At 34.4% G+C, this 27,373-nt stretch overlaps 1 protein-coding gene across 3 annotated transcripts; it reads left to right on the top strand.

Annotated features, from left to right (window-relative positions):
• The first annotated feature begins 738 nt into the window (after positions 1–738).
• LOC116286469 (rho GTPase-activating protein 18) lies at positions 739–27,248 on the top strand. 3 transcript variants are annotated; one of them, XM_031692990.1, is made up of 18 exons: positions 739–884; positions 8,366–8,525; positions 12,173–12,241; positions 12,673–13,278; positions 14,532–14,767; positions 15,729–15,788; positions 16,310–16,475; positions 17,001–17,092; positions 17,527–17,551; positions 17,949–18,001; positions 18,411–18,511; positions 18,888–18,946; positions 19,502–19,584; positions 20,430–20,624; positions 21,148–21,225; positions 24,162–24,260; positions 24,816–25,068; positions 25,205–27,248. In XM_031692990.1, the coding sequence occupies exons 2-18, from the start codon at positions 8,387–8,389 to the stop codon at positions 25,306–25,308; spliced, it is 2,418 nt and encodes an 805-aa protein (XP_031548850.1). In that variant the 5' UTR covers positions 739–884; positions 8,366–8,386; the 3' UTR covers positions 25,309–27,248. The 3 variants fall into 3 exon arrangements, with proteins under 3 accessions (XP_031548850.1, XP_031548852.1, XP_031548851.1); XM_031692992.1 differs by having other exon boundaries at positions 12,673–13,110; XM_031692991.2 differs by lacking the exon at positions 739–884 and adding an exon at positions 2,413–2,566.
• Positions 27,249–27,373: the final 125 nt, after the last annotated feature.

Here is a 27,373-nt window from a genome sequence, read left to right on the forward strand (position 1 = left end):
TACGATTTCACGAAGGACCTTGCTAGGGACGTTACCCGCTGTTTAAAAAACGGAAGTTAATTATTTTCCTTATTCTGACATCCAGGATATCCAGAGCTTTATTTTTACATACTTAACAATGCATTACCACGTCCTGGGGTTCCTAGTAATCGATTCTTGAGCTATTGTCAATTTTTTCTATTCAGTTAAGGGCTAAAATGTGAATTATTTTATCATCGTCTGAAAATAAATAAATCCCTCATTCCGTATTCAAAATAGAGCTAATTCCCTAGTATCATGTAGATCAAGGAAGCTTTTCAATGCAATTCTATTAAACTAACCGGGACAGAAGAATAACTATCAATAGCTGAGAAGAGCTATGTTAAAATTAGTAAATAACAGAGTGTCTAAAAGAGTGAAGTTCGAAAAAGAAGTAACTTTAAAACTATAGCAAAGACAAGTGAATTTTCCAAAAATATCGAAATTTTGTATGAAAACATTCAATTCGTTTGATGAAAACGTTTTAAATTTATGTCCTTCAAACTAAATATTGATACTAATTTTAGCACGCTCTTTTCAGATATGGGGATGCTTTTTCTGGTTTACTTATATAAAAGCACGTCTGGGAAAAGCTTATTGCCGAAGTTTCAAGTAGCTATAGCTTCTGTATTTTTGCGGCCGGGAGCATAACACCCCTCCCCTCCCCAATGAGTTTATATATAAGATCACGTGACTAGCCATGTTTGCTTGGATCACAGTGATTGCCCGACTTGAGCTGGAAAACAAACTCTAACAAGAGAGAAAAAAACGACCATGAAATCGTCTTTACCTGAATTTAAACACATCTAAATACTGTGGAATACATCATACGGCTGCCTAGGCCTACAAACGGCGACATTTTACAGGTAAATATGCCTTATTTTGGCTCCGTTTCGACTTGTTTGTCAACATTGAGTTTGTAGAAAAAGTGCTTATAAACCGCTTGGTCTTTTTATCATCTTCTGCTTTTTAAAAATCTGCCCGAGGCTCAGAAAATATCTTATTAATCGATATTAACTATCTCATTCTCGTCTGTTAAACCGAAATACGAAATTTACTAACGATTAAAATACGCTAAACTAAATCATCTTAAACTTGGACTCGAATCCAAAATTTGTTTTCCAGGTTTTGCTCATCTTTCTCTCCAAAAATTTAAACTTCATTTTAAAAAAGAAAGTTATTCTTTGCCAAGATAGTATTAAATATCAGACTCAAGCCTCCACGAATTGGAAATAAGTTTTTAAAAGCATATTAATATAGTTGGAGTCCCGTCGAGATTTGAACACAGTTTTCACTGAAAACATCATGAAATGTTTTCAAACTTTCCTCTAAAGTTTTCCCTAAAAAATTCACCATTGGGTTACAATATATTTAAAGTATTTCAAGGTATTATATAGTTATTCTTAATTTCATAAAGTGTTGGAAGTTAACTTATTTTTTTGGCGCGTTCTAGAATAAATTCTGATTATTTTTGGTCGTTAAATTTCATTCGCAGCTTGCGGTTTTGTGGTCTTAATAAAGGTTTTTATCCAAATTTATTTTACTACAGATTTTATAGACCATAATTCATCGCTTGTCCACGGCTTTTAGACCGTGAATCTCTACCAATATCGTCCTTATTCCATACTACCACAATTGGTAAACTTAATTTGTATATTTGACCAAAGATTCGTAAGTTTACTTAAAGGAATAAAAATCGATTCTGTTTACTTTCGTTCCCGCGTTTTTAAGCTCTTTTTCCAATAAAAATTATTCCTTCTAATCTACAACCAACGAACGGTCCTTAATTCATCTTCCTAAATGAGTGTCATAAAGTCAAATCGACTTGATAATTTCTGAAAAACCTCTTGAATACTTCGCAGATTTTACGACTCATTTGTTTTCACGAATCGGATACGTTTTTTCATGTCCTGAAGTAGAGCTTATATTTATAGACTTTTAACGAATTATACCAATAAATTTAATAACCACAGCTCGTATCATGAATATGTTTAACTTGAAGGTCTTTCTTAAATTTACATTTTGTCTATATATTTTGCTTAATTACCTATGTTTTCATTTGCAAAACCAAATTGGAAGGAATGTCAACAAACCAATATATACTTCAGGTTTCCCCTTAAAAATAATCTTAAATGCCCTACAAATGATGACCTCGATAATTTGAATGTCTATATAATTAAAACCCCAAAAAGTGTATTCATTTATTAGTTCAGTTCTTATAATCATGATTATACCTAGAAAATTCTTGTCTATTAAAACTATTTAAATATAAAAGCTACAAGTTTTGCTTGAATGGAAAACAGCATGGTCTCGTAAAGATTCTAAGATTCTTATCAGTTGGAATCCGATTTTTGATGTCACTATGTATTCTCATAGAGTGCATGTTAGGTGACCTACCGATCAAGGTATTTGTGTCAGTTATGTCAAAGATTTTCATTACTAACTTGGTTGGTATGGCACTTGTTTGTCATTTTGTAAGTAACCTTGAAGTAAGGTGTATTGTCGTTCGTGGGAACTAGGGATACTCTTTTGTTAACAATCTAACAGGGTGAGTCTTTTTATCTCTCGCTAAAAGTTAAAGAAAGTTAAAGAACCAGCATACCATGACATTATTCCAAATATTTCTTTTTATTTGTTTCTTGCCGTACTTTAGTACTTATTACTTATGAAATATCTCTAGATTGTTCTCAACAAGGTAGGAGCAACTAATATTTGACTATAAAATAATTACTTTAAGATAGGATGATCCAAAAACAAGTATTCTTGGGTATAGTTTCTTTCTTTTTTTGTACGTTCTATCGAATCAATACTATATGGTACTAGTTCTGTAGAGGATAGACATTCTTTATTTCAATATAGTTGTTTCCATGTTTTAGTCACTATTAAGAATATAAGCTTTAAACATTATCAGGCCAAGGCTATAGTAACTTGGAGGTTTAATTGAAATTTAGATTGATGGATTTTGAAGACCGATGAAAGCCAGCGATCCTTAAAAAATATCAAATGAAGGGAGAGACCTAACAAAATCTACTCATGCATGGTCAAAGAATCAAACCTGCAACCAACAGACAAGTGCATTCTTACAAGTGCATTCTTACCACTGCACCACCATTCAATACTACCCAACCCTTTATTACGTAGTTGTTAACTAGTTAGTCATTATATTCATCATAATTTGGTTACTGAACTTAGACTTATCCTTGTTTAGCTATGAGTACTGCTAAAAAGATGAAAATAAATTTTTTATTATGTTCAATGATAGGGGAAGTCTTTGCCAAGTCTCAATAGCCAGAGGCTAGTGTTTAAGTACATTATACAGAACACTCATATTCTGCCGCTACCTTTACTTGCAATACTTAAAGTGCATATGAACCCTTCGACAATACTTTCAGTACTGATTCTACATGAAGTAAATAGTTGAATGGTAAAATATTTCTTGATTTGAGTGATGCGTTTCTAAGTTATGAAGGTTTATACTTTCAATATGCTAATGAGCGTGACGTCTATTAAGGCTTAATTAAATATACAAAATCGAACTGGTTCATAGATACAGTATTTAAAAAGCATCATTATTTTACTCATGGTTTACATGAAAGCTATTTAAAATTTTTATTTTCAAAATGGCCAGCATTTAGTATTACTAGTTACAACAAAAACACTCAAATACCTTACCTGACGTCACCATCATTTACATATTGGAAGTATAAACCTTCATAACTTAGAGACGCATCACTTAAATCAAGAAATATTTTACCAATCAACTATTTACTTTATGCAGAACCAGTACTGAATGTATTGTCAAAGGGTTCATTTGCACTTTAAAACTCTCTTAACAATTCACTCATAATTTACAAACAATTCTTCCTGTTGTTAATGATTTAAACTAATAGAGGTATAAAAATATGCCCAAGCTCATTAGAATGAATGTATAGTATGCTTTTAGTTTATATTTATGTTGTAGTTAGTACATATTTGCGGCTTTCACGTTCAGACATGATTAATTAAATGTAAGATTACGGATAAAACGTGTAGTTGCAGCATGTTGTAATATTGCCCAAGAAACCCAAATTGGGCATGTCTGTGTATGAAATATTCATGTATGCAAGTATCAGAAGAGGGTGGCATGTGTGGGTGACATGGGTGGGGTAGTGGTTTTTGCTTGCCTCTCAACTTAAGAGGTCTGGTTTTGAGACCCGGCTCAGACGGCTCGGACTAGATCATACGTGAGTTGAGTTTAATTTGAAGGGTTCTCTCCCTTGCCACAAGGGTTTTTCTCCCTCCATAAAAAATCAATATATGAGCCGTGTGTTTTATAATTGTAAATATAGAATGTAGTGGTAGTGCTTAGTTTAAAGTTAACTGTTGTAAAAATAAAAGACACTATGTCATGTTCTGAAGTTATTATCAATAGTTTGAATCAATAATTTTAGTCAAAATTGACACTAGATATATTAGAAAGATTAGATATCCACATATCAGTAAGCTGACATTGTCCTGCATAATCTATTTATCAACATAATTATTATTATTCAAGTCATTATTTTATAATTATTATTGTGATTGACATTTTGTACAGATTTATTATTACTATATATATTCATGTTACAAATCTTAAAATTATTTTCATCAAATGGAAAGCGCCTTCAAGATTTACTTTATTGCACAGTACATGAATACAAAAAGCAATATTAATCCAATAGTGACAATACAAAAGTCAAGGATAAAAATTGTGGTATATGTTTAGCAACCAAATTAGCAGAAGCTTTTGAGTTGGCTGCTATTCTGTGTTTGAATTTAGAGCTGAGCTATAACTGTTTTAGTTTCCAATAACCTAATAAAAGATGTATACAGACAAGGTCTAAAGATAAATCATTAAACAATAAATCCACTAATGGGTTACTTCAATTGGTAATATCAATATCATTGCTCTTGGAGTCAATATTTTAGCTTACTGTCTACAGACTGACAACTTTGTTATATTAAATTCATTAAAAGCAATTGCTAATATTATATTCTAAGAATCACTGGAAAGTTTGACTTTCTGAAAATATTTTGCTTAGGGATGGACCATTAGATAGTTGATGGGGGAGGAGGTTCATGAAGTTGTATTTCACGTTCTTTATTTTTCAAGTATTCCTTGCACATATTTTTTTGCTTGATATTTTTTTCTGAAATGAGGGGCTGTAAATAGTTTTTTCAAGGGTGAAGTGCGTGCTTTCTCTATATTTTTATGCAACCCCGATCAATGTTTTTATCTAATGGCCCAGCAAATTATCTGATTATGGTATTTATATTGTTAGTAAGAATCTACTAATTAGGTGATTGTTATCTTTACTTTACCATTACTGTAAACTTCTGAAAGCTCCACCGAAAATAGGCCTCTTATCACCCAATATTGGGCAACATTAATGATTTATATTTTTATTGTATGTCTGATCCTTAATAAGACCAACGAAGCAGGGTTGAAACGTTAATCAAAGAAACAAGTGAACAAAATATCTTTTAAAAATATATTTTTGTTATTGGTGATCTGTGACGCAATTGCAGTACTTCATTACGGCCATTTATTCTCAATCATATGCACCCTCTAGCGATTGTTTCTGCTGCGAAGGTTTTGGTGGACGTCGATCACAAGGCGTTTCCATAACATTGTCGTAAAACACGAAGCTATAAGGCCACGTGCCTATAGAATGTCATGAAAACGCCTTGATTGACGTCCACCAAAAGCTTCTTCGTCGCGACAAAAACAAATGCTAGAGTGGTGTGTGTAATTTGGAATGGATGTAAGTTTTGAAATAATAGGAGAAGATTATGAACTGCCACAGAATCCTAGCACCAAGTTAACATTTTACAAATTACCAAGCCATTTATAATAGTCTAACCTAGAGAATTTTGCTCTGCTTCCATGCATTCTCCAGTCACTGACTCTTAACTCTTAATGAAAACCCTATATATAAAATATCTCTGTCAAGCAGTCAACTTCTTTTTATAGTAGCCAGTTGTCAAAGTCCCAAAGAGAGTTTTTGTTTTAATTATTTATACCTCTATAAGACGTATTAAAGTTCCAAGTGACTTGGTGCAACTTAGGGACGGACCATTAGATAGTTGATGGAGGGGGGGGGGGGGGGGGTGGGGGTTGTGTAAATCCCCCAAAAAACATCTAGCAAGTACTTAAACCTCAAAAAAAAAACGTGCAACTCTTCTGCTAGAAGAAAAATATCTAACTGTACACAAAAAAATAACATGCGAGAAGGGTTGAGCCAAAAAAATAAATATCATTGCAAGGTTTCTGCAACCCCCCCATCAATGGTTCATCCCTTACATTTGCAGCAGTAGATTCTTCAAGTTGGTAATTATTTATTTAGCTTTAGGAGGGATCAGTCATTAATGATTAAAGTTGACATATCTTGTGTACACATTCATTAAGATTTAATTAGTGCCTGGGTTACTTGGAAAACCTGAGATGTCAGATATTGCTGGTTTAGGTCCACAAATGACCTATTAGTAATTCTTGCCATTATACTACAGTTTCCATGATTCTGTGGTGCTCATGGTAGCCTCAGTTTTGTGTAGAATATTCGCATGTTCCATTAAATGTCCACGGAATTTCAAAATGACATGTATTGTTAAAGCTGTGCATTATTTACTTTAGCAACCTTGGTATTTGTGAAAATTAAAATGTTGATGCTGAAATCAGGTTTTAAATCCTGAGGAAATGAGGCTGTAATCAAGAAACACAGAAGAAACTAATTCAATAAAGGCTTAATTATTGAACCAATTCATCAAAGTTTTAATGTTCTAAACATAATTTTCTATTGTCCAAAAGCTGTAGAGTTCATCCTCTTCTGATTTGTACATTGTAGATATTAATTGAAGTATACAACTATTTCAACAACAAAAAAACGTCGGCCCAAGATGTGAAATGGGCTATCTGAGATTAAACAGGATTTTTTGCTTATTATGTTTTCTGGCTCAAAGACAAAAAAATCACATTTCTAAGTCCAATCTAAAAGGAAGCTACGTTGTTCTCCTGTGAATACATCACTATTTTTTGCAGGTTGTTACTAGGTTTCAGATTTCAGATCTCCGGCCAACAACATTTTTGAATTACGTGTATCTTATCTGACAGGTATTTAGACAGCTTTGCTAAAGGATCTAGAAAACCATTGAAGAAGATAACCTCATAAAGCTAAAGAAATCCTTAAAGTAAATAACTTATCAGTGTGGTGTCAATAAGAGCTTTAGCATGAGAGATGTACGTTGAAATGAAACACATACACGTTTATGTACTTATAATACACTCAACAAAATTACTGGTTTCTGATTGGACAGGAGGAGTACAATTAAATCCCAAATTAAGTTGCTCAATTTTGTTGAGTGTATTTTAAACAAAAAATTGTACAATCTTCTCATTCAATTCGGAATTTTAATATAGATACTTGTGATGTTTTTACACAATTTTATAACTGTTTGTAGTTTGTACAATTATAAATCTACTTTTAGTGCGGACCATATTTTCTAGACTCATGGAATTACTATGATTATACATTGTACTCACGATCTGCATTCTCATTGGTCAAGAACCTACAGATAATTCTACCAACAATGCATCAGCGAGTTTTCAGCAGTCAATAGTTTTAAATAGTTAAGACTGTTTTAGATAGTTAAAATTGTGGCCAGTTATTTGCAAAAATGACCCTGCATAAGTCAGTGGATGGCGGTTGTATGTAGGTTTTTTTTTAAATATTTTAAAGATGTATTTTTTCGAAACTCAAAGATAAAGTTAATTATAAAATTTTTTATCTTTGTATTAAAAGTTCATCTATTTGAATTATATATAATAAAACGATTAAATTGAATTCGCTTTTGATGATATACGGATATGTTATTGGCCTCAGCCTACCTCATTCAACAATTGTTTATATGTATAATTATTATTATTAACATATTTCGGAAAAATAGAAAATACAGTAAAAAATTATTTGATTTATCCTTACATTTTCTCAATACTATTTGTCAATAACAGTTTATTATTTAATATATTTTATTCAGGAATCTGAAATTTTAAAAATGCATTTTTATTCCTATTTTTTCCTCAGCAATGAATTGTTGCACAGTAATTTTACTTTTCTAAAGTCGTAATCTTATTTTTCTAAAGTGGGATATTTTCTCATTAATTTCTCCATCCATCCATCCATGCATGCATCCATCCATTTATTCTATCAATCATTTATTCATTCATTTATCATTTTATCAAACTCAAATTTTTGTTCATTCTGATATATGTGTCTTTATTCATTCGCTTTTTCGGTCATTTATTTATTTATTTAATATTCATTTTATTTAGTGGTCCTAGATGTAGTACCAGATGGCTGTAAGGGTCAAGAGTCGCCCGATACCTGGGATAGACCAGTTAGATGAATTCTGGAAGGAGTACAGAAGTATAGAAGAGAGTAGGACCCCTCAGCAGACAGAGGAGGACCATGAAGATAAAGAACCCCAAGGAGGTACATATATATTATTTTACCACCACCACTCCCCGTATGGGCTCTTCTGTGGGGTTCCCTCCACAGCCACTGCAACTACATTCTATATTTACAACATACAACACTCAACTCACATGATGATTTTTACGAAGGGAGTAAACCGGAGAACCCGGAGAAAACCCTCGTGGCAAGGGAGAGAACAACACATCAAACAAACTCAACTCACATATGATCCAGTCTGAGCCAGGGCTCAAACCCTGATGACAGCGGTGAGAGACGAGTGGCAAACCACTACAACAGCCATGCCACTTAGGTACTAAGCAAGTGTTGGGATACCTGTGGTGTCATGTCCACCATGCTGGTAGACTTAAATAAAACAGTTGGTCTTCATTCATAGATCAATCAGGGCCAAGGGTTTGTTAGTCATAGACCCTCGTCATGCGGCAGCCATGTTGGCCTTAACAATAGATTCTTGCCCATCTAGACTTGCATTGAAGCACCTCGGGATGAGTTGGAACGCGTAGAAACATGGCTGCTGCGTGATAAAGGTCTATTGGGTATTAATTAATTATTAATGAATATATAATTAATTGATAATTAATAATTCAATAAATAATTTCTTTATTATTATTTTTATTTATTTCTTAATATCATATATCAACAGGTATAATTCTGACTGCACATGCTATTGATATTGATATTTTCCCTCCCTTTCACCACTCAAGTATTAGAGGTGTTAAGAGGTTAATACTTCAACAAGGATATAATGTTCAATTATCCTCTCATCTGTTAAAGTAATTTTGTCTATTATGGACAAGAAGAGGCACAACCTCTCCCAGTGATACATGATCATGTGCAAACTTATACAAGCTCTAAATGGCTTGCGTTAAAACACCATAGTAGAGGATCTTTGTCTAATCTTGTCCTCAGTTCATATGTTCATGGATATAAAATATTGATAAGACTACTAGAGTATTGTGTTTCATTTATTCTAAGATTCTAAATACAGTTCTGTGTCCTTCAATGAATTCAGTTCACTCTCACAGTTTGGCAAGATCATTGCTTGAAGTTATATACTCTACATTGACTAACAATGAGACATTCGAAGTGCCTGTTCTTATGGCTGATTTAAGACTACACTCTTTAATCAAAGTGTAAAGTATGATCACATAGTATTGAGTGTTCAATGGAGGAACATCACTATTCAAGAAACTCTTACATGTGCATCCAGTCTTGTATATCATTGAAGCAGGATTTTGAATTGATGATCTGTATTCATGTAGTACATAAACCAGATCATGGTATGTACAAGCACTTTATTTATCTGTACATGTTTGTACAGATTTTGTCATATTGCTGATCATTCATTCTCTTTCTGGACTATTTGAAATGTAATGCAGTTTCTTAATCTGGTATCTCGTATAATATTAATACATAGCCCTTATAATCAAGATGATGTATTAAGAAAAATAATAATAATAATATCTTGTATTGTAGAGTGATGTTGCAATTAGATCTTAATAATAATAATCATGCCTTAAAATCTTACCTAAGACTTGCTACCTCATCAGAAATGATTACTGTATTGCACTTAGTTGAAGACTGGCCCAAAAATTTGAAATTTTAAAATCCCTATACTTTTCTTGATAATTTTTGAAGCAAAAATTACCTTATTTATGTATTTCTGCTCATAGGTTCACATTCTTTAGTATTTAAGCCTTTGAGTTTTGAAGTATATAATATGAGTGTTGAAATCCATCTGTGTTGACTTGCTTGTAATGTAAGAACTTGAAGACAGACAAATCACTAAGTGAAAACCATGGTGTTGTGATTGTAAATATGTAGTACTTGAACAGTTAATTAGTTTCTGGATGCTAAGGTTTGATATTACTGTATAAACATGGACTGATAGGGGTCTTTAGTCACATTATCAGCACATTACATCAATCCAATCAACTTCAAATTATTGGTGCTGTTTTGTACGATAATCCAATTGTTATGCTGTATTAGTACATTTGACCTTGACTGCTTGTAATTAATACTGTCTTTATACCATGTTTCATGTTTCTCACATGTTTACTTTGCTGGAAGTCATTTTCAAAATCAAAAAGTCAAGACAAGACAACAACTAGTTGAATATGTTAATTTTTTCCTTCAAGCAAATTTTTCTCCTGAGAAAAAAAACATTTTGAGACAAGAGTTGTTGATTTAAGATGATGAACACGAAATTTAATATAAAGGATTAAAGCAAGATTATGTGCAAATAGAAGTTTTCCATATTGTCGTGTTAATATTTTCGTATTGATAGTTGTTATTACATTATATATTTTTAAATTTGTAAATATTAGTAGTTTTATATTGAGGGCCACAAGTTTAATAGTGTAGTACACTATTTAGTGCCACCCTCAATTTAATTTAAAAATAAAGCCATTATTATTATCAGCAGTAAACATGTTTGAATGCTAATTAGGTAAGCTAGATAGGGTGTAATTTCGTAACCTACCAGCATGACAGGGGTAATAATACAATCACTTAAAACCAATTATAGAGGGGGAAAATATATATATATATAGCTATATCGTAAAATGTCTTATTTCTAATAATAGTTTCTAAATGTTTATCATATAGTGCTCTTTATTCTTATTCTTATTCTTATTCTTATTCTTATTCTTATTCTTATTCTTATTCTTATTCTTATTCTTATTCTTATTCTTATTCTTATTCTTATTCTTATTCTTACGAGAACCGGTACCTGTGAATTGTATGCTGAAATTTTTTCATTACCTTGAATTAAAACTAATAATTAATACTTTAGTAGTTTTATATTGAGGGCCACAAGTTTAATAGTGTAGTACACTATTTAGTGCCACCCTCAATTTAATTTAAAAATAAAGCCATTATTATTATCAGCAGTAAACATGTTTGAATGCTAATTAGGTAAGCTAGATAGGGTGTAATTTCGTAACCTACCAGCATGACAGGGGTAATAATACAATCACTTAAAACCAATTATAGAGGGGGAAAATATATGTATATATAGCTATATCGTAAAATGTCTTATTTCTAATAATAGTTTCTAAATGTTTATCATATAGTGCTCTTTATTCTTATTCTTATTCTTATTCTTATTCTTATTCTTATTCTTATTCTTATTCTTTTTCTTATTCTTATTCTTATTCTTATTCTTATTCTTATTCTTATTCTTATTCTTATTCTTATTCTTATTCTTATTCTTATTCTTATTCTTATTCTTATTCTTATTCTTATTCTTATTCTTATTCTTATTCTTATTCTTATTCTTATTCTTATTCTTATTCTTACGAGAACCGGTACCTGTGAATTGTATGCTGAAATTTTTTCATTACCTTGAATTAAAACTAATAACTTTGTTGTCTCACCCTTTAAATAATTTAATTTTCTTGCTATCATATACAATAATAATAATTAAATTAGAATAATTGCTGTACATAAGATTAAAAAAACAAGGAAATTGTTCAAACACTGTTGAGACGAAATTTCAGAAACTTTTTAGAATTTTGTCTTTCAGTTTCATTAAATTTATCTAACAGTAGATTGTTACTCACTATCCACTAGAGATTAAGAAAGGTTAAAGAGGGAAAACTTGTGAAGCATGATGTATTAATAAATATTAAATTTGTATTTTTCAGATTTATGTGAGCAAGAAGTCGAGTGGCTTAAAGAAGCAGGATTTGATGAACTTGTCAAAAAATACAGAGGTATAAAGACAAAGAATATATTGGATAATCAATCATAGATAAATATTGGAATGGTATACAGCTTGATGCTGAAGCTTTTGAGTTTCTCCCCTGGAAAGGCTGTTAGAGCTCTGTGTATTTATTAGTACATATATTATCCACTACATAAATGCAAATATTTGATTCAAAATGTTACCAGTGAAGAAAGAAATAATCAGGGTAATGGGAAATTTAAAAGAAGAAAACTAATAACAAACAGAAAAAGGTCTGATATTTGCTTACCTTTTTGAGCTTCCAAGTAGAAAATGAAAGAAGTCCTGCATCAGAAATGTAAGCCTCTATAAGCCAATATTGGGCTTCCTATGGCAAGCCTGTAACAATTACACAGGGAGCCCATCAAAGTCAGTCTGTATGTGTTATAGTTCTCATACTTTGCTTGCTTTTGACAACAGACAGTAAAGAGATAGACCCTGAAGATCTAGACGTCAAGGATATTACTTCATCCCTAACAAGGAAACAAGCAGAGGCAGTGAAAAGAAGAATCAACACCCTAAATGACAATACTAAGAAAAAACTGGGTATTTCTGTCAATGCAACGCCATTACATCCTTCAAAACATGCCGATGTTAGAACTATTTTCCCTGTTCAAACTAAAGGATTACCTAGTAATACAAGCCTTGGCTCAGAAACTGAGACAACTTCTGATACACAAACTGATTCTAGTTCAAATGTAATTTATGCCACGGCATCGCAAACCCCAGTACCTAATGCTAGACAGAATGCAAGCACCTCAGGGTCTTGGAGTCATGTGGGAAACAATATTCCAGCACTTCCTAGGCCTTTGTTACCACGAAGAGCTGTCAGTGAAGGCGTCAACTTAGTGAAACCAGGTATAGCAAGCGATCAGTCCTGCAACTATGGTATTGCTGGGAAATATTCCTCATTAGGTGATGATATTAATGGCGAGCATCAAACGAGAGAAAATAGAGACAAGGCTGGTAGACCTTTCCATCCTCATGCAGAACGGAGAGGGAGTGAGGAAATAAAAGTTCATTCAGGTATAAATAAACGCTAAAAATGCATGGCATAAATAATTAAATAAATAATGGTGTTTAGCAATGGCTTCTTTACAGAGTGGCTCATTGCATGCTGAAATCTGTTTGCAATTTAGAAGTTGGTTTTTGCAGAGGGAGAGGAACTGTAGTACCCAGAGAAAAACCCTCAAAGCCAGGAGTCTAAGCAAGTCTAGGTACTCGCATACTGAAATCGAACCTGGGTTATGAGATTTATAGATGGTGCATTATGAAAAACTCCCAGCTGATTTGAAAAAAAAAGCCACTTTTCTTCTTGAAATTGTGGACCAAATAAATAAAAATAATATTGCAAATAATTGCTGTATAAAAGTCGATGACATAATAGTTAACGAATTTTATAGTTTATTGCAATGACAGGCATGTTATTATTTTTTGCTGGTCAAGCTTCATGACGCCTTAAGTTTTGCAGTGATGTCATTTCTATGTCTGCCACTATTTCAGATTATGTCAAATTAATGTGTGGAATTCACGTAATTATTGTGTGTATAACAATTGATGGTGCTAGAATGGGTAATACATAAAATATATGTGTTTGAACCCTAAAATTGCTAAATACTATAAGTTAATATGCATGTGTTATGTACATAACATTTGATCCATCTTTGAACCTGAATGGTCTATTGAGTTATAGACTGTTTTCCTCTGTTGCATGTGCCATTTTCATGTTGAATTATTTACTTCTTCTTGGTTTATTGTCTTGTTTATTTATCTTCTTGGATGTACGCAACATTTCATGCAACAAATGTGAAGTTGAATTGCGCTCTACTCTTGCAAAATTGCACGCAACAATTTCATCCTGTGAACATGGCTGCAACATTACCTACGACATTTTGAAATTTCCAGCCAATCAGCTTGCACCAAATTTATAACTGCTGACCAAATATCTTAACATAGCAGGCTAACACAAGAAATGTTGGGTAATTTTCTTGCAATGTTGCATGCAGTGTTGTACCGTGTGTTAGCACCTTAAGTGTTGTAAGATCACTGGAGTGTCATAATAGCAGTATAATAGTGCAGTATTACACGGGTTGGATTTCTGGACCCTGTATCACATGGGAGTAGAGTTTGTTAGATCTCTACCTCTCTTAATTCTTTTAATTTAAGTGTCTTTTTTTAAGCTCTCAAGAGAAAGTCAAACTCCAGTTTCGATCTGTGAGTTGGTTGCGCCACTGATGTTGTTTTGGGGTATCTATAAAATACTCTTTATTACTCATCAGGTGTTCAGCAGGGTAAACTTCGTCATGGCTCTGTTTTCTACGTCACTGGTCTCTCCAAACAAGAGATGTTTAATGCCGCAGAGAAAACCAAAGAGTCGGTAGTTGATGATGTAGAAGACTCTAGACTTAATATCAAGGATTTGAGTGTGTCTACACCATCAACACCAGAGACAGAACAGGATACAATACATGAAAATGCCATAGATGTTCCTGATGTTAATCTTTCACCTAAGATTGTAAGTACCATATGTATAGTATCTAATGATTACCAGTATTGTGTAGTTCCAAAAATTATCCATACCCCCCTCAGGGAGGAATTTTTTTAAGACACCCCCCTACCCCCAGGAAATTCCAATTTTCTTCCATACAAACTCTGTAATTTTCGAAAATTCCAAATTCCTCTGTGGGGTGGGTATGGATGATTTCTGGAACTACACATTGCTCAGGCAGGGCTCAAAATAGAAAATTTTTTTAGCCTGCCATAGTAAAGGAGCATGGTAAAAGGAGGTCATTCCAGTAAATTTTGCATGTCATTTTATTATTCTTTGGGCAGTGCATCCTTATTTTCGCCAGGCAAACCTGAAATTTGTCCTGTCATTTGGCCACTGGCAGGTGGCTGTTTGGAGCCCTGTCAGTGCCCCAGATCCAGAATTAGTTTTAGAATGGCGTACACCTATGGTCAGGATGTTCATTTACTCAAGCATCAGTAGTGCATCAATAATGCAGTAGCTATCAGCTCATCTAAGGGAGGGTTGTAAGCAACCACTGCACCTTTAACATGTACCCCAGTTGCTATACTTTAGTTGTTAACCAATCAGAAGAAAGATAACTATATTGTTATTTATTCCATCATCTCATAGTTTAAGAATTGTTTTCTGTGTGCATGCGATTTTATCACGAATTTCTCACCTTAATTCTTTTGTTTAATTAAGAATTAAAGAAGGTTTAAACAAAAGATGGTGAGTAATTTGGGATAAAATCGCATTCACACTGAAAGCGATTCTTAAACTATGAACTGGCTTATTGCTAGGCTATTCCCCTCTCTCTCTAGTTTGTATAACTATTAAATGTCATTTCAGGTCCCTCATTGACTCTGCCAGCCGATTGGCAGGTTTTGAATAGCAACAAAGTTAGATCTAGTGTGATCAGTTTTTTTTGAAATAAAGCATTAATGCTATTTATTTTGAATAATTTTAGAATGGACAAGCAAATCCTCGTAAAGACAGATTTAAACTACCACAATTTCCAAAATTACTGGTGAGTATATTAATAATTTGAATAATTGTTGAAGATAAAGTAAGATTAGTAACTTAATTTAAATTTTGTTCCTCTATTTTGGAACACCTCCCTTCCCCCCTAACCCTACGAGAAGAAAGAGTACCCCACCCAAAACCATTAGGCTGCCATAAAACCATTGAGCTTGCTTTACCATATTTACTTGTTTAGTACCGCTGCACTTGGTATTCAATTTTTGCAGTGTTAATGCAGGGGTAGCACTTATTCAAGGGCAGCACTTAATTGAAAAAAAAAGTGTTTTCCATATACATAATGTGTAACCAATGATTTGATATAAAGTGAATACAATTAAAAATATGAAATACTATATTCACTTGCTTAAGTGCTGTGCGCTTATTGCATTTTGGGTCTCATGTGCAGCGTTAATTTGGGGGCAGCGCTTATTCAAGGGCAATGCTTATAAATTGTTTTGGACTCAGCGTGGCATTTAATTGGGGGCAGAGTGTAAACTAGTAAATACAGTCTTGGTTGTTTTTTTTTAGAATTTTACTCTAATGAAAGATGAGCTGGGTGTTACACAGATATCAGACTTCAGCAAGCAGGATATGGAGAAAGTTAGGTCACTTGCTCTGATTGAATTAACAGCTCTCTTTGATTCCCATTCACTTCCATTTCATAGAAGAAAACCTATCAAGAAAAAGGTCAAAGGTCAGCTGCATTACAATATCTAGATTTCTTTAATGATTGTGTAGTTCCAGAAAATATCCATACCCCCACCCCAGAGAAAATTTATAAAAGGGCCCTAACACCAGGAACGTTCAATTTTCTTCCTATTCTCTGCAATTTCGTTCTTTCTCTGATAACCCCCACCCCCCACTCCAAAATTTCCAATTTCCTCTTTGGGTGGGGTATTGATATTTTCTGGAATACACAATGAGGCGTACTTGTTTTATAACAAGAGTCTAACAGATTTCTACAGTCTTGAGCAGCAAGAGATTGAAATACAGTTTTGGTATATGGGCCAAAATATAATTTGCCCGTCATGTCATCAGAAAATGGCTGGCCAGAATTTTAACTTGTCTGACCAAATTTTTTTCTTGCCGGTTATTTTGACCAGTAAATTGTTAGTTGTGCTTCTAAACCTTGTTGTGGTGACCTGGAGGTCACAGGGACTAATTGAACTCTTTTGTAGCTATCTTTCTGTAATAAAATTTGTAAATATTTTTCTGACAGAAACTGGTATCTTTGGTGTACCGTTACAGTACATGCTACAGCATGATAGATCAAGGGGATATCATACTAGAATACCTATATTTTTAAAAGAGGTAGGTTTATGTAATACATCCAGTACATTCACTCAATGCTGGTAATGAAGACATGGTAATTTTGTAGTCACTAGGCAGTTGTCTATCCACTTCTGCCAGTATACCAACACTTTACTAATTAACCAATGCAAAGAATATTGTGAAAACCTTGCAAATTATCGTAACTTGTCTGGTCGTTTTGATCCATGTTGATTTGGTCCATCTATGCACATATTAAGGCTTAGTATTATGGAACAAAATGACCATTATCCCCTTCCAGTATACAACCATATATTGTTGTAATTTATCTTTGTTTAACTGGATCACTGACTAGTGCTCTGCTGTAGATACCAAGGTCTAGGCTTTGCAAGAACAAGGACTCTAAGACTTGAGGAATAAATGAATGAATTATTATCTTCTTAATATTCATGATATAATTTTAAATATTTTCACAGGTTATCTGCTACTTAGATAGATATGGTAAGGACTATTAATAGTTTTAAAGGTGTATAAAAGCTGTTTTTGTTTACTACCATTATCAATGGAGTACAACCTGTGAAGTTTGATGTCATGTTGATGACTCAAGGGCGGATCCAGAATTTTTTGAAGGGGGGGTCTCAGGGGTAAATTTCGTGGGCAAAGGAATCCCAGTCGCATTTTTACCACAGGAAGCCCATTTGACCTCAGGAATGACAGGGGGGTCGCGACCCCCGACCCTCCCCCTGGATCCACCCGTGTGACTAGCATTTCAATGACCGTCAATCAAAAAACTAATTTAAAAAAATATGATATCTTGAAGGGAGATTTTGGACTGAATTAAAGATTAAAGAGGATTAGAGGATGAATATATTAATTCAGTCAGTGTTTTATTTGATAGGTTTAAAAGAAGAAGGCATTCTTAGAGTTTCAGGCTCTACTACCAGAATAAAGGTTTGTTGTATAACAGCAGCAACAATAACACCTTGCTTAACTGTCTAGTAATAACCATGACAATAGTAACGACAAGAGCATCAACAGCACTTACTTCAACTGCACCAGTAGTAATTTCACAATGGTATCAAGACCAGCAACACTCACAACAACATCAACAACACCTACTTTAACTGCACCAGTAATAATGCCACAATGGTATCAACAACAGCAATATTAACAACAACAACAACAACACCTACTTCAACTGCACCAGTAATTAATAATGACGATAGTAACAATGATAACATAAACTGCAACATCGGGAGCAACAATATGATCATGATCAACAGCAACAACTTTGCATATATTATAATAATGGTATTGTTGACTCTTTGAATGTAACTGTGAGCTGTTTTTCATTATCCAGGCTTTAAAGGAAGAAATAGAGGAAACATTTAATGAAGGACATTTCAACTGGGAAGGACAAAGACCCCATGATATTGTATCACTACTAAAGACATTTCTAAGGTGAGCAGGAAATGAATTAGTTATCTTATATGGAGCAATGTGATTGGTTACCTTCAGAAGTAGTCAGAGTCGTGCCCAGTCAATAGGGTAAAGTTTTTATTGGAATTGAGGGGGGTGAAGGGTGGTGGGATGACATCTAAGGGGGGGGGGGGGGGGCAGCCCAAATGTTATAAGCTAAATAGACAATTTATAAAAATGTCCTGTTTAAGGGCCATGTAAAAATAATTCAGAAAAGTTCTTAAAAAATATTTTACAGAAACTATCAATATTCATCAAACTCTGAAATGTAGGGTGTATCTAAGGTCTGTATCTCAGTCTTATAGTCTGATTAATTAGAACTAATTTTCTATTTTTGTTGTTGACTTATGTTTTGCAGAGAACTACCTTTCCCTCTGTTGACACATGAATATCAACCAACTTTTGCATCTGTAGAGAGTAAGTGAACTGGATATAATGGACATAGTAATTATTATAGGTTTGTTGATCAGATTCCAATTTACAGGAGAAAAACCCTTGAAGCAAGAAAGAGAATCAACAAGCAACTTGTTTTACATATGACACCTAGTCTGGGAATCAAACCTGGGTTGCAGTTGTGAGAGGCGAGCATTCTCAGTTACTACTCCATGGGTAGCATGGGTATAGTTCATGTCTTTCACCACTGTGAGTCCAACGGGTCAGGTCGCTGGTTCGAGCCCTGTGGTCATCACATGTAAATTGAGTTTGTTTGATGTGTTGTTCTCTCCTATGCTACGAGGGTTTTCTCCAGGTTCTCCGGTTTCCTCCCTCCGTAAAAATCAACATGTGAGTTGAGTGTTGTGTGCATAGAATATTGAATGTAGTGGTAGTGCGTGTGAGCGAAAAGTATCCCCAATTAGTGTGAAAGCGCTAGAACGACTAGACACTTAAATAAAGATAATATATTTATTTTATTTTTGTTTATTTTATTATAATTGGTCCTAGTTAAATAATTAATGAATTGTTTGTTGGTAGGTATACCAGATAGAAAACAACAGCTGCAAGCATTAAATCTGTTAATCCTATTGTTACCGTCGGTACACAGAGACTGCCTTAGAGTGAGTGATTTAATAGCCTCTTATATTTTCCTTCCTTTCTGTCTTGATTCCTCACGTCATATGCTATAGTTTGACATGTCCTTATGCTGGGGTTCATTGATTGCATCTAAAAATTTAATTATTTTAAAATAGATGAAACCACTCAACATGAACCTAGTTTGGAATTGGATTCTAAGTACCTAGCCACTTTTCTTGTAAATGTAGCTTTGATATAGACCTAGTTGATGACCTTTGGCATAATGGTTTCCCATTTCATACCATGTGTCATTCTCTTGAGAATGAAAGGCTTTGTTTCAGATGTATCCATATTCATGTGTCTTCTCTTGTGTAACAGTTAAAGATAGAAATCATACTTTAGGGAATGACATGTGGTTGACAGGGCAGAAAAACGGTTTTTGGCCTTTCGCCATAAGGACAGCTTTAGGTATTTAAGCTCAATATTTTTTTGTAAACACGATCTTTTGGAGCCAAATAGCAAATATCAAATGCGACCAAAATTTATTGAATGCATATTCGAGATATAAAGCCGTGTACTTTGGGAGAGGTGATATTTTGATCAGCAGAAAAACTGACATTTTCGTGGTTTTACATTAAGTAGATTTACTCAAATTCGACAAAATTTTGTCACAAATTTCAAGCAGCAGTGAACAAATGAAACAATTAAAAATTTGGAGTATTAAACTCAGTTAAATAAAAAAATCATAAAGTAGCAGGCTTGTCGTTTTTCTGCCCTCTCCATGTGGTCTGAAATGGGAAAGCATTTTGCCATAAAGACGTATGTAACTGGTCAGTAGATTTACATTTTTCTTTAGTAAAATAATTGATATTGTTTTCCAACTATCTAGATATTGCTTTCGTTCCTGAAACAAGTAACTTTACATGAAGAATACAACAAGATGTCACCTAACAACGTGGCCATGATCATGGCGCCAAACCTGTTTCTCTTCAAGTCTCAGAATGATCTCCAAGAGATCAGAATGGCACAGGGAACTGTGAACATTGTCAGGATGCTTATCAAATATCAGAATATACTATGGACGGTATGATATGGTTGTTTCTTTCACTACCCATTACTCCCCCTTTTCTGTATATGTCAAGTTTTAGCAGCCAAAGGTTTTTTCAGTCTTAAACTGAAAAAGTTTAATAACGACCTTTTCTCGAATAAACATACACAGAAGGAAAACGATATGCAATTAAAAGTATAATAGTTTTGACTAAGCATCGAAGCAGTGAATAAGAAGTAAAATGCAAACCAAACGATTGTGCTCAATTCCGGCACTATGGTTTTTCTTCTGCTTCCATCCCTCCTTACTCGTGGCATCGATAGGACAAAATTCCCTTGGCTTTATGTTCTACAGGTAGCTTATAACGCTACTCTATTTAACAAAACACGAAAGAAATGCCTCCGTGCAAGAATCTGAATGCTCAAGCTTTTTTGAGAAGTGTGAAACACCATTGATTAAGAACATGATAGATTTTTTTTTAAACATTGTTGCTCTGGGCTCCCTGTGCCAGATTCCTGGTAATACATAAATAGTGCCTCATTTTATTTTGTCCAACCAGATTCCTGGTTTCATGGTGATGCAAGTACGTTACTTATATGAAGCTGAAGGAACCAAAAAAATAAAAGATACCAAAGCAGTAGGTTTCAAATTTATTAAAATTTATTACTAACATTGTTCATAATTTATCATAATTTATGAGATCTGAGGGAGGAAGTAGAGGGGGGACTTGGGAGGAGAGGGGGGACTTGGGAGGAGAGGGAGGACTTGGGAGGAGAGGGGGGACTTGGAAGGAGAAGGGGGACTTGGGAGGAGAGTAGTCAGGTGGCTAAGTGGTCAGATCTATACATAGCGGACAAAAGCACCAAAATTTGCATAAATGTAGATTAGAATATGGTAAGTAATATTAGGACCGGTGCCCATTTCAATCTCTTCAGGATTCCATATTAATTGGACGTTAATTTTCTGAAAAAAGTCAGTTATGGGCTCCCTGTGGTCAATATCTTAAAAATGTGGTTTTTGGCCGATATCCTTTTCAAAATTCATATTTTTGATTCCAAATAGCTAGTACTGTTTGCTATTATCATTTCCATTAATAAATATATTTCAAACATCGAAATAATGGCGAGTTTTCAAATAAATACTTATCAAGCTGGTACCCAGTTCTCAACTCGGTCATCCAAGATAATAGACAAAAAAATACCCATTTTCTTCTAAACGTATGGCGATTTTTACATATTTCCCCATTTTCAATACTTTTAAACTTCCATACCTATAGTTTATGCAATTGAATACTATCTTGTATGACGTATCTTCGATTCAAGGGAATCTCAAACAGATATTCCTAGCTTACACAAACGCCAAATTTCTTTCATTAATGTGTGTTACTCCCATTGCATTGACACTTGCAAAGAGGAGTGCAGTCTAGGCCAGCCTTCACACATTTACATCTGGGACACTGCTACTTCATGCACACTTGAGTAATTCCTGGCAAGCCGTTGACACCTCTGCAATGGTCATTTAAACAGGCGTCCACAAGTCGTCAATCTTGTACCAGCCAAATTGATAAGGAGAAGGAATATCCTGGTTGATTATGTCACTCGTCCAGATACCTTCCTGGAGGATAACTCTCTTAATATGCTGCAATGGTGCATTCTAGAGACAAAAACGTTGGCATTACATCGGTTATATTTCTCTTATCTGAGTAGTAGGAGTATTGCCTATTGCTCTGTTGTGTCTAAAAAACAGATCCATTCTCAAATCATTGATGGAGCTGAAGGGGCTCCACTTATCGTACATGACGACAGTCATTCTTTCAAGCTTATGGAAGTGCCTCCCCGGGGTACCCAAGCCTGCCAGGCAGACCATTTGCCTTTTCCACAGAATGCAGATGTAGTGTCGCAGCCGGTAATAGCGTAGAAATGCGTTATTCATTGAACACTGAAGATAACGTCACCACTCTTGTCAGAACTGTGGATACAGATGTCATGGTGATTCTTGTTGGGAAGTTCCATGACATGAAATCCGTCAATTTAGACGTGGATATCTGGGTAGCCCTTGGAATGGGAAGAAACTTCAAGTTCTTAGCATTAACAGGATTTGTGCTTCCCTTGGTGAACAGAAGTCGCGCTCCCTCCCTGTTTTCCACGCTATTACCGGCTGCGACACTACGTCTTCATTCTATGGAAGGCAAACGGTCTGCCTGGCAGGCTTGGGTACCCGCACTTGGGTACTTAATGTAACGACAATGTGACACCAACTTTGGAGTTCCTTGCTATACATCTATTTCAGCAGCTGACCTCAGATTCAATCCACTTCTATGAGCTTGAAAGAGTGACTGTCGTCATGTACGATAAGTCAAGCCCCTTGAGCTCCATCAATGTAAGAATGGATCTATTTTTTAGACACAACAGAGCAATTGGCAATATTACTACTACTCAGGTAAGACAATTTAAAATAATATAATTAGAAATATAACCGTTGTTAATGCCAACGTTTTTGTCTCTAGAATGCACTATTGCAGTATATTAAGAGAGCTTCAGTAAGTTATCCTCCAGGCAGGTATCTGGACGAGTGACATAAGCAACCAGGATATTCCTTCTCCTGATCAATTTGGCTGCCTATTTACTAAAGTGTGCATGAAGTAGCAGTGTCCCAGATGTAAATGTGTGAAGGCTGGCCTAGACTGCACTCCTCTTTGCAAGTGTCAATGCAATGGGAGTAACACACATTAATGAAAGAAATTTGGCGTTTGTGTAAGCTAGGAATATCTGTTTGAGATTCCCTTGAATCGGAGATACATGTCATACAAGATAGTATTCAATTGCATAAACTATAGGTATGGAAGTTTAAAAGTATTGAAAATGGGGAAATATGTAAAAATCGTCATACGTTTAGAAGAAAATGGGTATTTTTTTGTCTATTATCTTGGATGACCGAGTTGAGAACTGGGTACCAGCTTGATAAGTATTTATTTGAAAACTCGCCATTATTTCGATGTTTGAAATATATTTATTAATGGAAATGATAATAGCAAACAGTACTAGCTATTTGGAATCAAAAATATGAATTTTGAAAAGGATATCGGCCAAAAACCACATTTTTAAGATATTGACCACAGGGAGCCCATAACTGACTTTTTTCAGAAAATTAAAGTCCAATTAATATGGAATCCTGAAGAGATTGAAATGGGCACCGGTCCTAATATTACTTACCATATTCTAATCTACATTTATGCAAATTTTGGTGCTTTTGTCCGCTGTGTATAGATCTGACCAAAATTTTGCACTTAGCAACCTGACTAGAGGGGGGACTTGGGAGGAGGAGGGGGGGTTTGGGCTGTAGGAATTTTACTGTGCCAATGCCCTGTCGATCCCCTTATGCCAATGCCCTGTCAATCCACTTATGCCCCACACCAATCCTTCTTTCACCCAATAATACGATAAAGCTTGTTATTTTTTTACCATTTTAAAAGAATTAAAAAAGAAAAGAAAAAGGTTTTCACAAAGTGTAACAACCAATGGCAAAAAATAGGCAAGAAACAAAAAAAGATTGACTGTGTTTTGTTATTGTTAGGTGCGGAAGTTGATATCAAAAAAAGGGAAAGAAGCCAGTAGTAATTCACCTCAGAAGAAACACTCTATTACTGATGCAATTCCTGCAGATGTACTAGAGGTAATGAACCAGCAATGTTGCAAGTTTGGTTACTTTGTTGCTGTTATTGTTGTTGGATAGAATGAATGCAATTAAACCGTGAAATAAAATCAAACTAAATACTAACTAATAGTATCTATTTAATAACTAATAGTTGCTATCACTCAACCAGAACATTTATCATACAAAGACAAATACACAAAAGACCATTTGCATCTTTTGTTTAATAAATGTTCTGGTTAGTTGTCACTAAATAGATACTATTAGTTAGTATTTAGTTTGATTTAATTTCACAGTTTAATTGCATCCGCTCTATTGTTTCTATTGATTGTTTTGTTTTTTGTTGTTGCAGCTGTTGCTGCTGCATTTGTTGCTTCTGCTGCTTTTGTTGCTGCTGTTATTGCTCTTCTGCTGCTGCTGTTATTGTTGTTGTTGTTGTTGTTGTTGCTGTTGTTGCTGCTGTCGTTGTTGCTGCTTCTGCTGTTATTGTTGCTGCTTCTGCTGTTGTTGCTGTTGTTGTTGCTGCTGTTGTAGTTGTTGTTGTTGTCCATTCTCAATATATATTTTTTTGTATAGGCTGACCTAGCCAACAACATCATCAGAGTAAAAGCCCCAATGCTAAACAAGTTTGCCATGGTAATCCAACTGGTGAATGGAATGACTGCTGGTGATGTTGTTGACAAGTTCAAACGAAGACCCGAAGGCAGCAGTACAGTTCATTCTCGGCGGCAAGATCTGTCACATGAATATCGCAACTGTGTCAACCCTCAGGGCGAGAACAAGTTTGCACAGGATAATCATTACTTGTACGAAGTAGGAGGAAATATAGGTAAGAAAACTAAAGATATATTGCATTTATTTACCAGCTAGGAGGTCCAAATAGGGAAAAACTGTGGCTAAGTGGCTGAGGTCTTGAATATACGTTTTTTGACTTAATGTGTGTATGTTTATATTCCATGTTAAAGGGGAGCGAAGGCTGGACCACGACACTAACATGAAAGCTCTCTATAAAGTAAATCCTTCTGCTGAATGGATAATCAAACCCTTACAGGACAATAATGAAGACTAGATAACAACAACACTCTGGCAATAAATTCTGATCATTTGATTGCAAGTAGATGAATATCAAGTTACAGCTATTTCAAAAAGGGTTGCTGAAGGTTTTGTAGCATGTTTCATATCAAGCACAAGAGGTGTTATGGGCGATGTGAGTTCAATAAGTGTAAGGTCACAACAATAAGAAATTTCCTCAACTTTGTCTGCACCTTTGGTTATATAATTTCTTCTGTGCTAACATTATTAATTACATATGAATATCATACAATATCAATATTTACATGCAAAATGCAGGCAACATGCAATAAAACTTAATTGCATCAACCTTTTTTTACAAATATCTGTATTTAAATTGGTAGCAAGTTGTAGATATTATGCTGTAAGTTAGAATGATGCAGAAGTATAGTGGTATGGCCAAAGCACTGCTTGTATAGATGGATTCCATATTGCGATGAATGAAGTTGTCAAAAGTGTCACAGACAGCCATGAGCAAGACAATTTCAAGCAGTCGGTGTTTATCCTTACTTTTTGTCCAAAAGTACCTAAGCTGTTATGGCCAGCCAGGACATTTTTGACAGTGGTCATTGTATTTTGGAAACAAATTGTTGGTGCTTTGCTTGACTATAATAAAGTGTGTACTAAATCAAATCTAAAGTAGTAATATTATAATATTATCTTGTGATAGAATTTGTACAAAGATTTATCAAGAAATCTGTAATTTACTAAAATCTGACTAAAATTGCCCAACATAACATTGCATTATTTGTATTTTGAAAATAGTTATTTGTTATACTTATTTTTTTGTCTCAGACATAAAAATACATTCATTGGCACTAGCTGATTAGGTGTAGTGTCAGGTATTGTGTGTATAGTCCAGAGCTGATCTGACTTCTATCGGTGCAATATGTGCAGTAAACTTCAGGGCCCGGTTGTATGAAGGATTGGATAACGCTGATGGATAAATCTTACATAGTGGATAAATGTATCGGATAACAGCATTGACTTAATATCTAGAACATTGAATGTGGTGGTGTGCAAGTGAAAAGTGTCCCCAATTTGTGCAAAAGCACTAGACACTTGAATAAAGATATTTATTTTATTTTTCATGCGCTATCCAGGCTTCGCACCACTGGACCCAGGTTATATATCTTCTCATAATCACTGTTCACTCCACCATCTAAAAGGTTATAAGCCCATTAGTCCACGTCTGGTAATATGTCCCTGCATTTCAGCAATTTTCAATATTATATGAACGTCTTGGTAGTTACTAATAATTATAATCATAATAGCAATAACATTTCAACTGTTAAAAAAGTTTTCGGTAGTGTGCTAAAAATTGGTTTTGGGTGCCATTTTTCAACAAATCAGTCATTATCTTATTAATAGACCTCTCTTTACCTTCGTATGCCCATTTCAGACTTGACATTACCCTGAGAATGGTTCTTTAAATGAGAATGATAAAATATTATTTTACACATGAAAAAATGAACTCCCAATAGTTGCATCACATGGTCCAAGATGTGCACAGCAAACAAAGATAAAAAGGTCTATTTTGACTGGCACTGAAATGAGCACTGAAAAACTAAATCTTAATTTCCGCCTCTAGGCAAACAATTTGTGTACTATTGAAAATTAATATCCTGCAAAGACATTACCATTCTGCTCACATTTTGTGACTTTGAACTACACTTTTAATATTTTGAATTATTTTTGGAGATCCAAATACATTCATCATTATGAGATTGTGATTATTTAGCACCAGTAAAAATATTTTTCCAGTGGAAAAGAAAGAGTACCTCTAGAATTTGTGTATGTAAGCTTTGAAAGCTGATTAATTTTACCTAGATATAATTGTAAATGGTCATAAAGTCCGAGTACATATGTAGTATAAGTTCGGGCCCACCCCAAAAGATCACATGCATTTCTTTAGACAATACAAAGTTTACAAACTTAGTGTTTATGTTGTTAGTTTTGTTTACAGTTTTCAGTTGCTACATAGACTAGAGTGTAGAATAGATTGATTCCAATGTGATGGCAGATTGATCAAAAGTATTGTACAAGGCCATGAGAGAGACAAA

Source organism: Actinia tenebrosa, unplaced genomic scaffold (genome assembly GCF_029948245.1).
Source record: "Actinia tenebrosa isolate PJP-AT-01 unplaced genomic scaffold, QUT_ActTen_1.0 PGA_scaffold13__45_contigs__length_12533684, whole genome shotgun sequence".
Lineage (NCBI taxonomy): Eukaryota > Metazoa > Cnidaria > Anthozoa > Actiniaria > Actiniidae > Actinia > Actinia tenebrosa.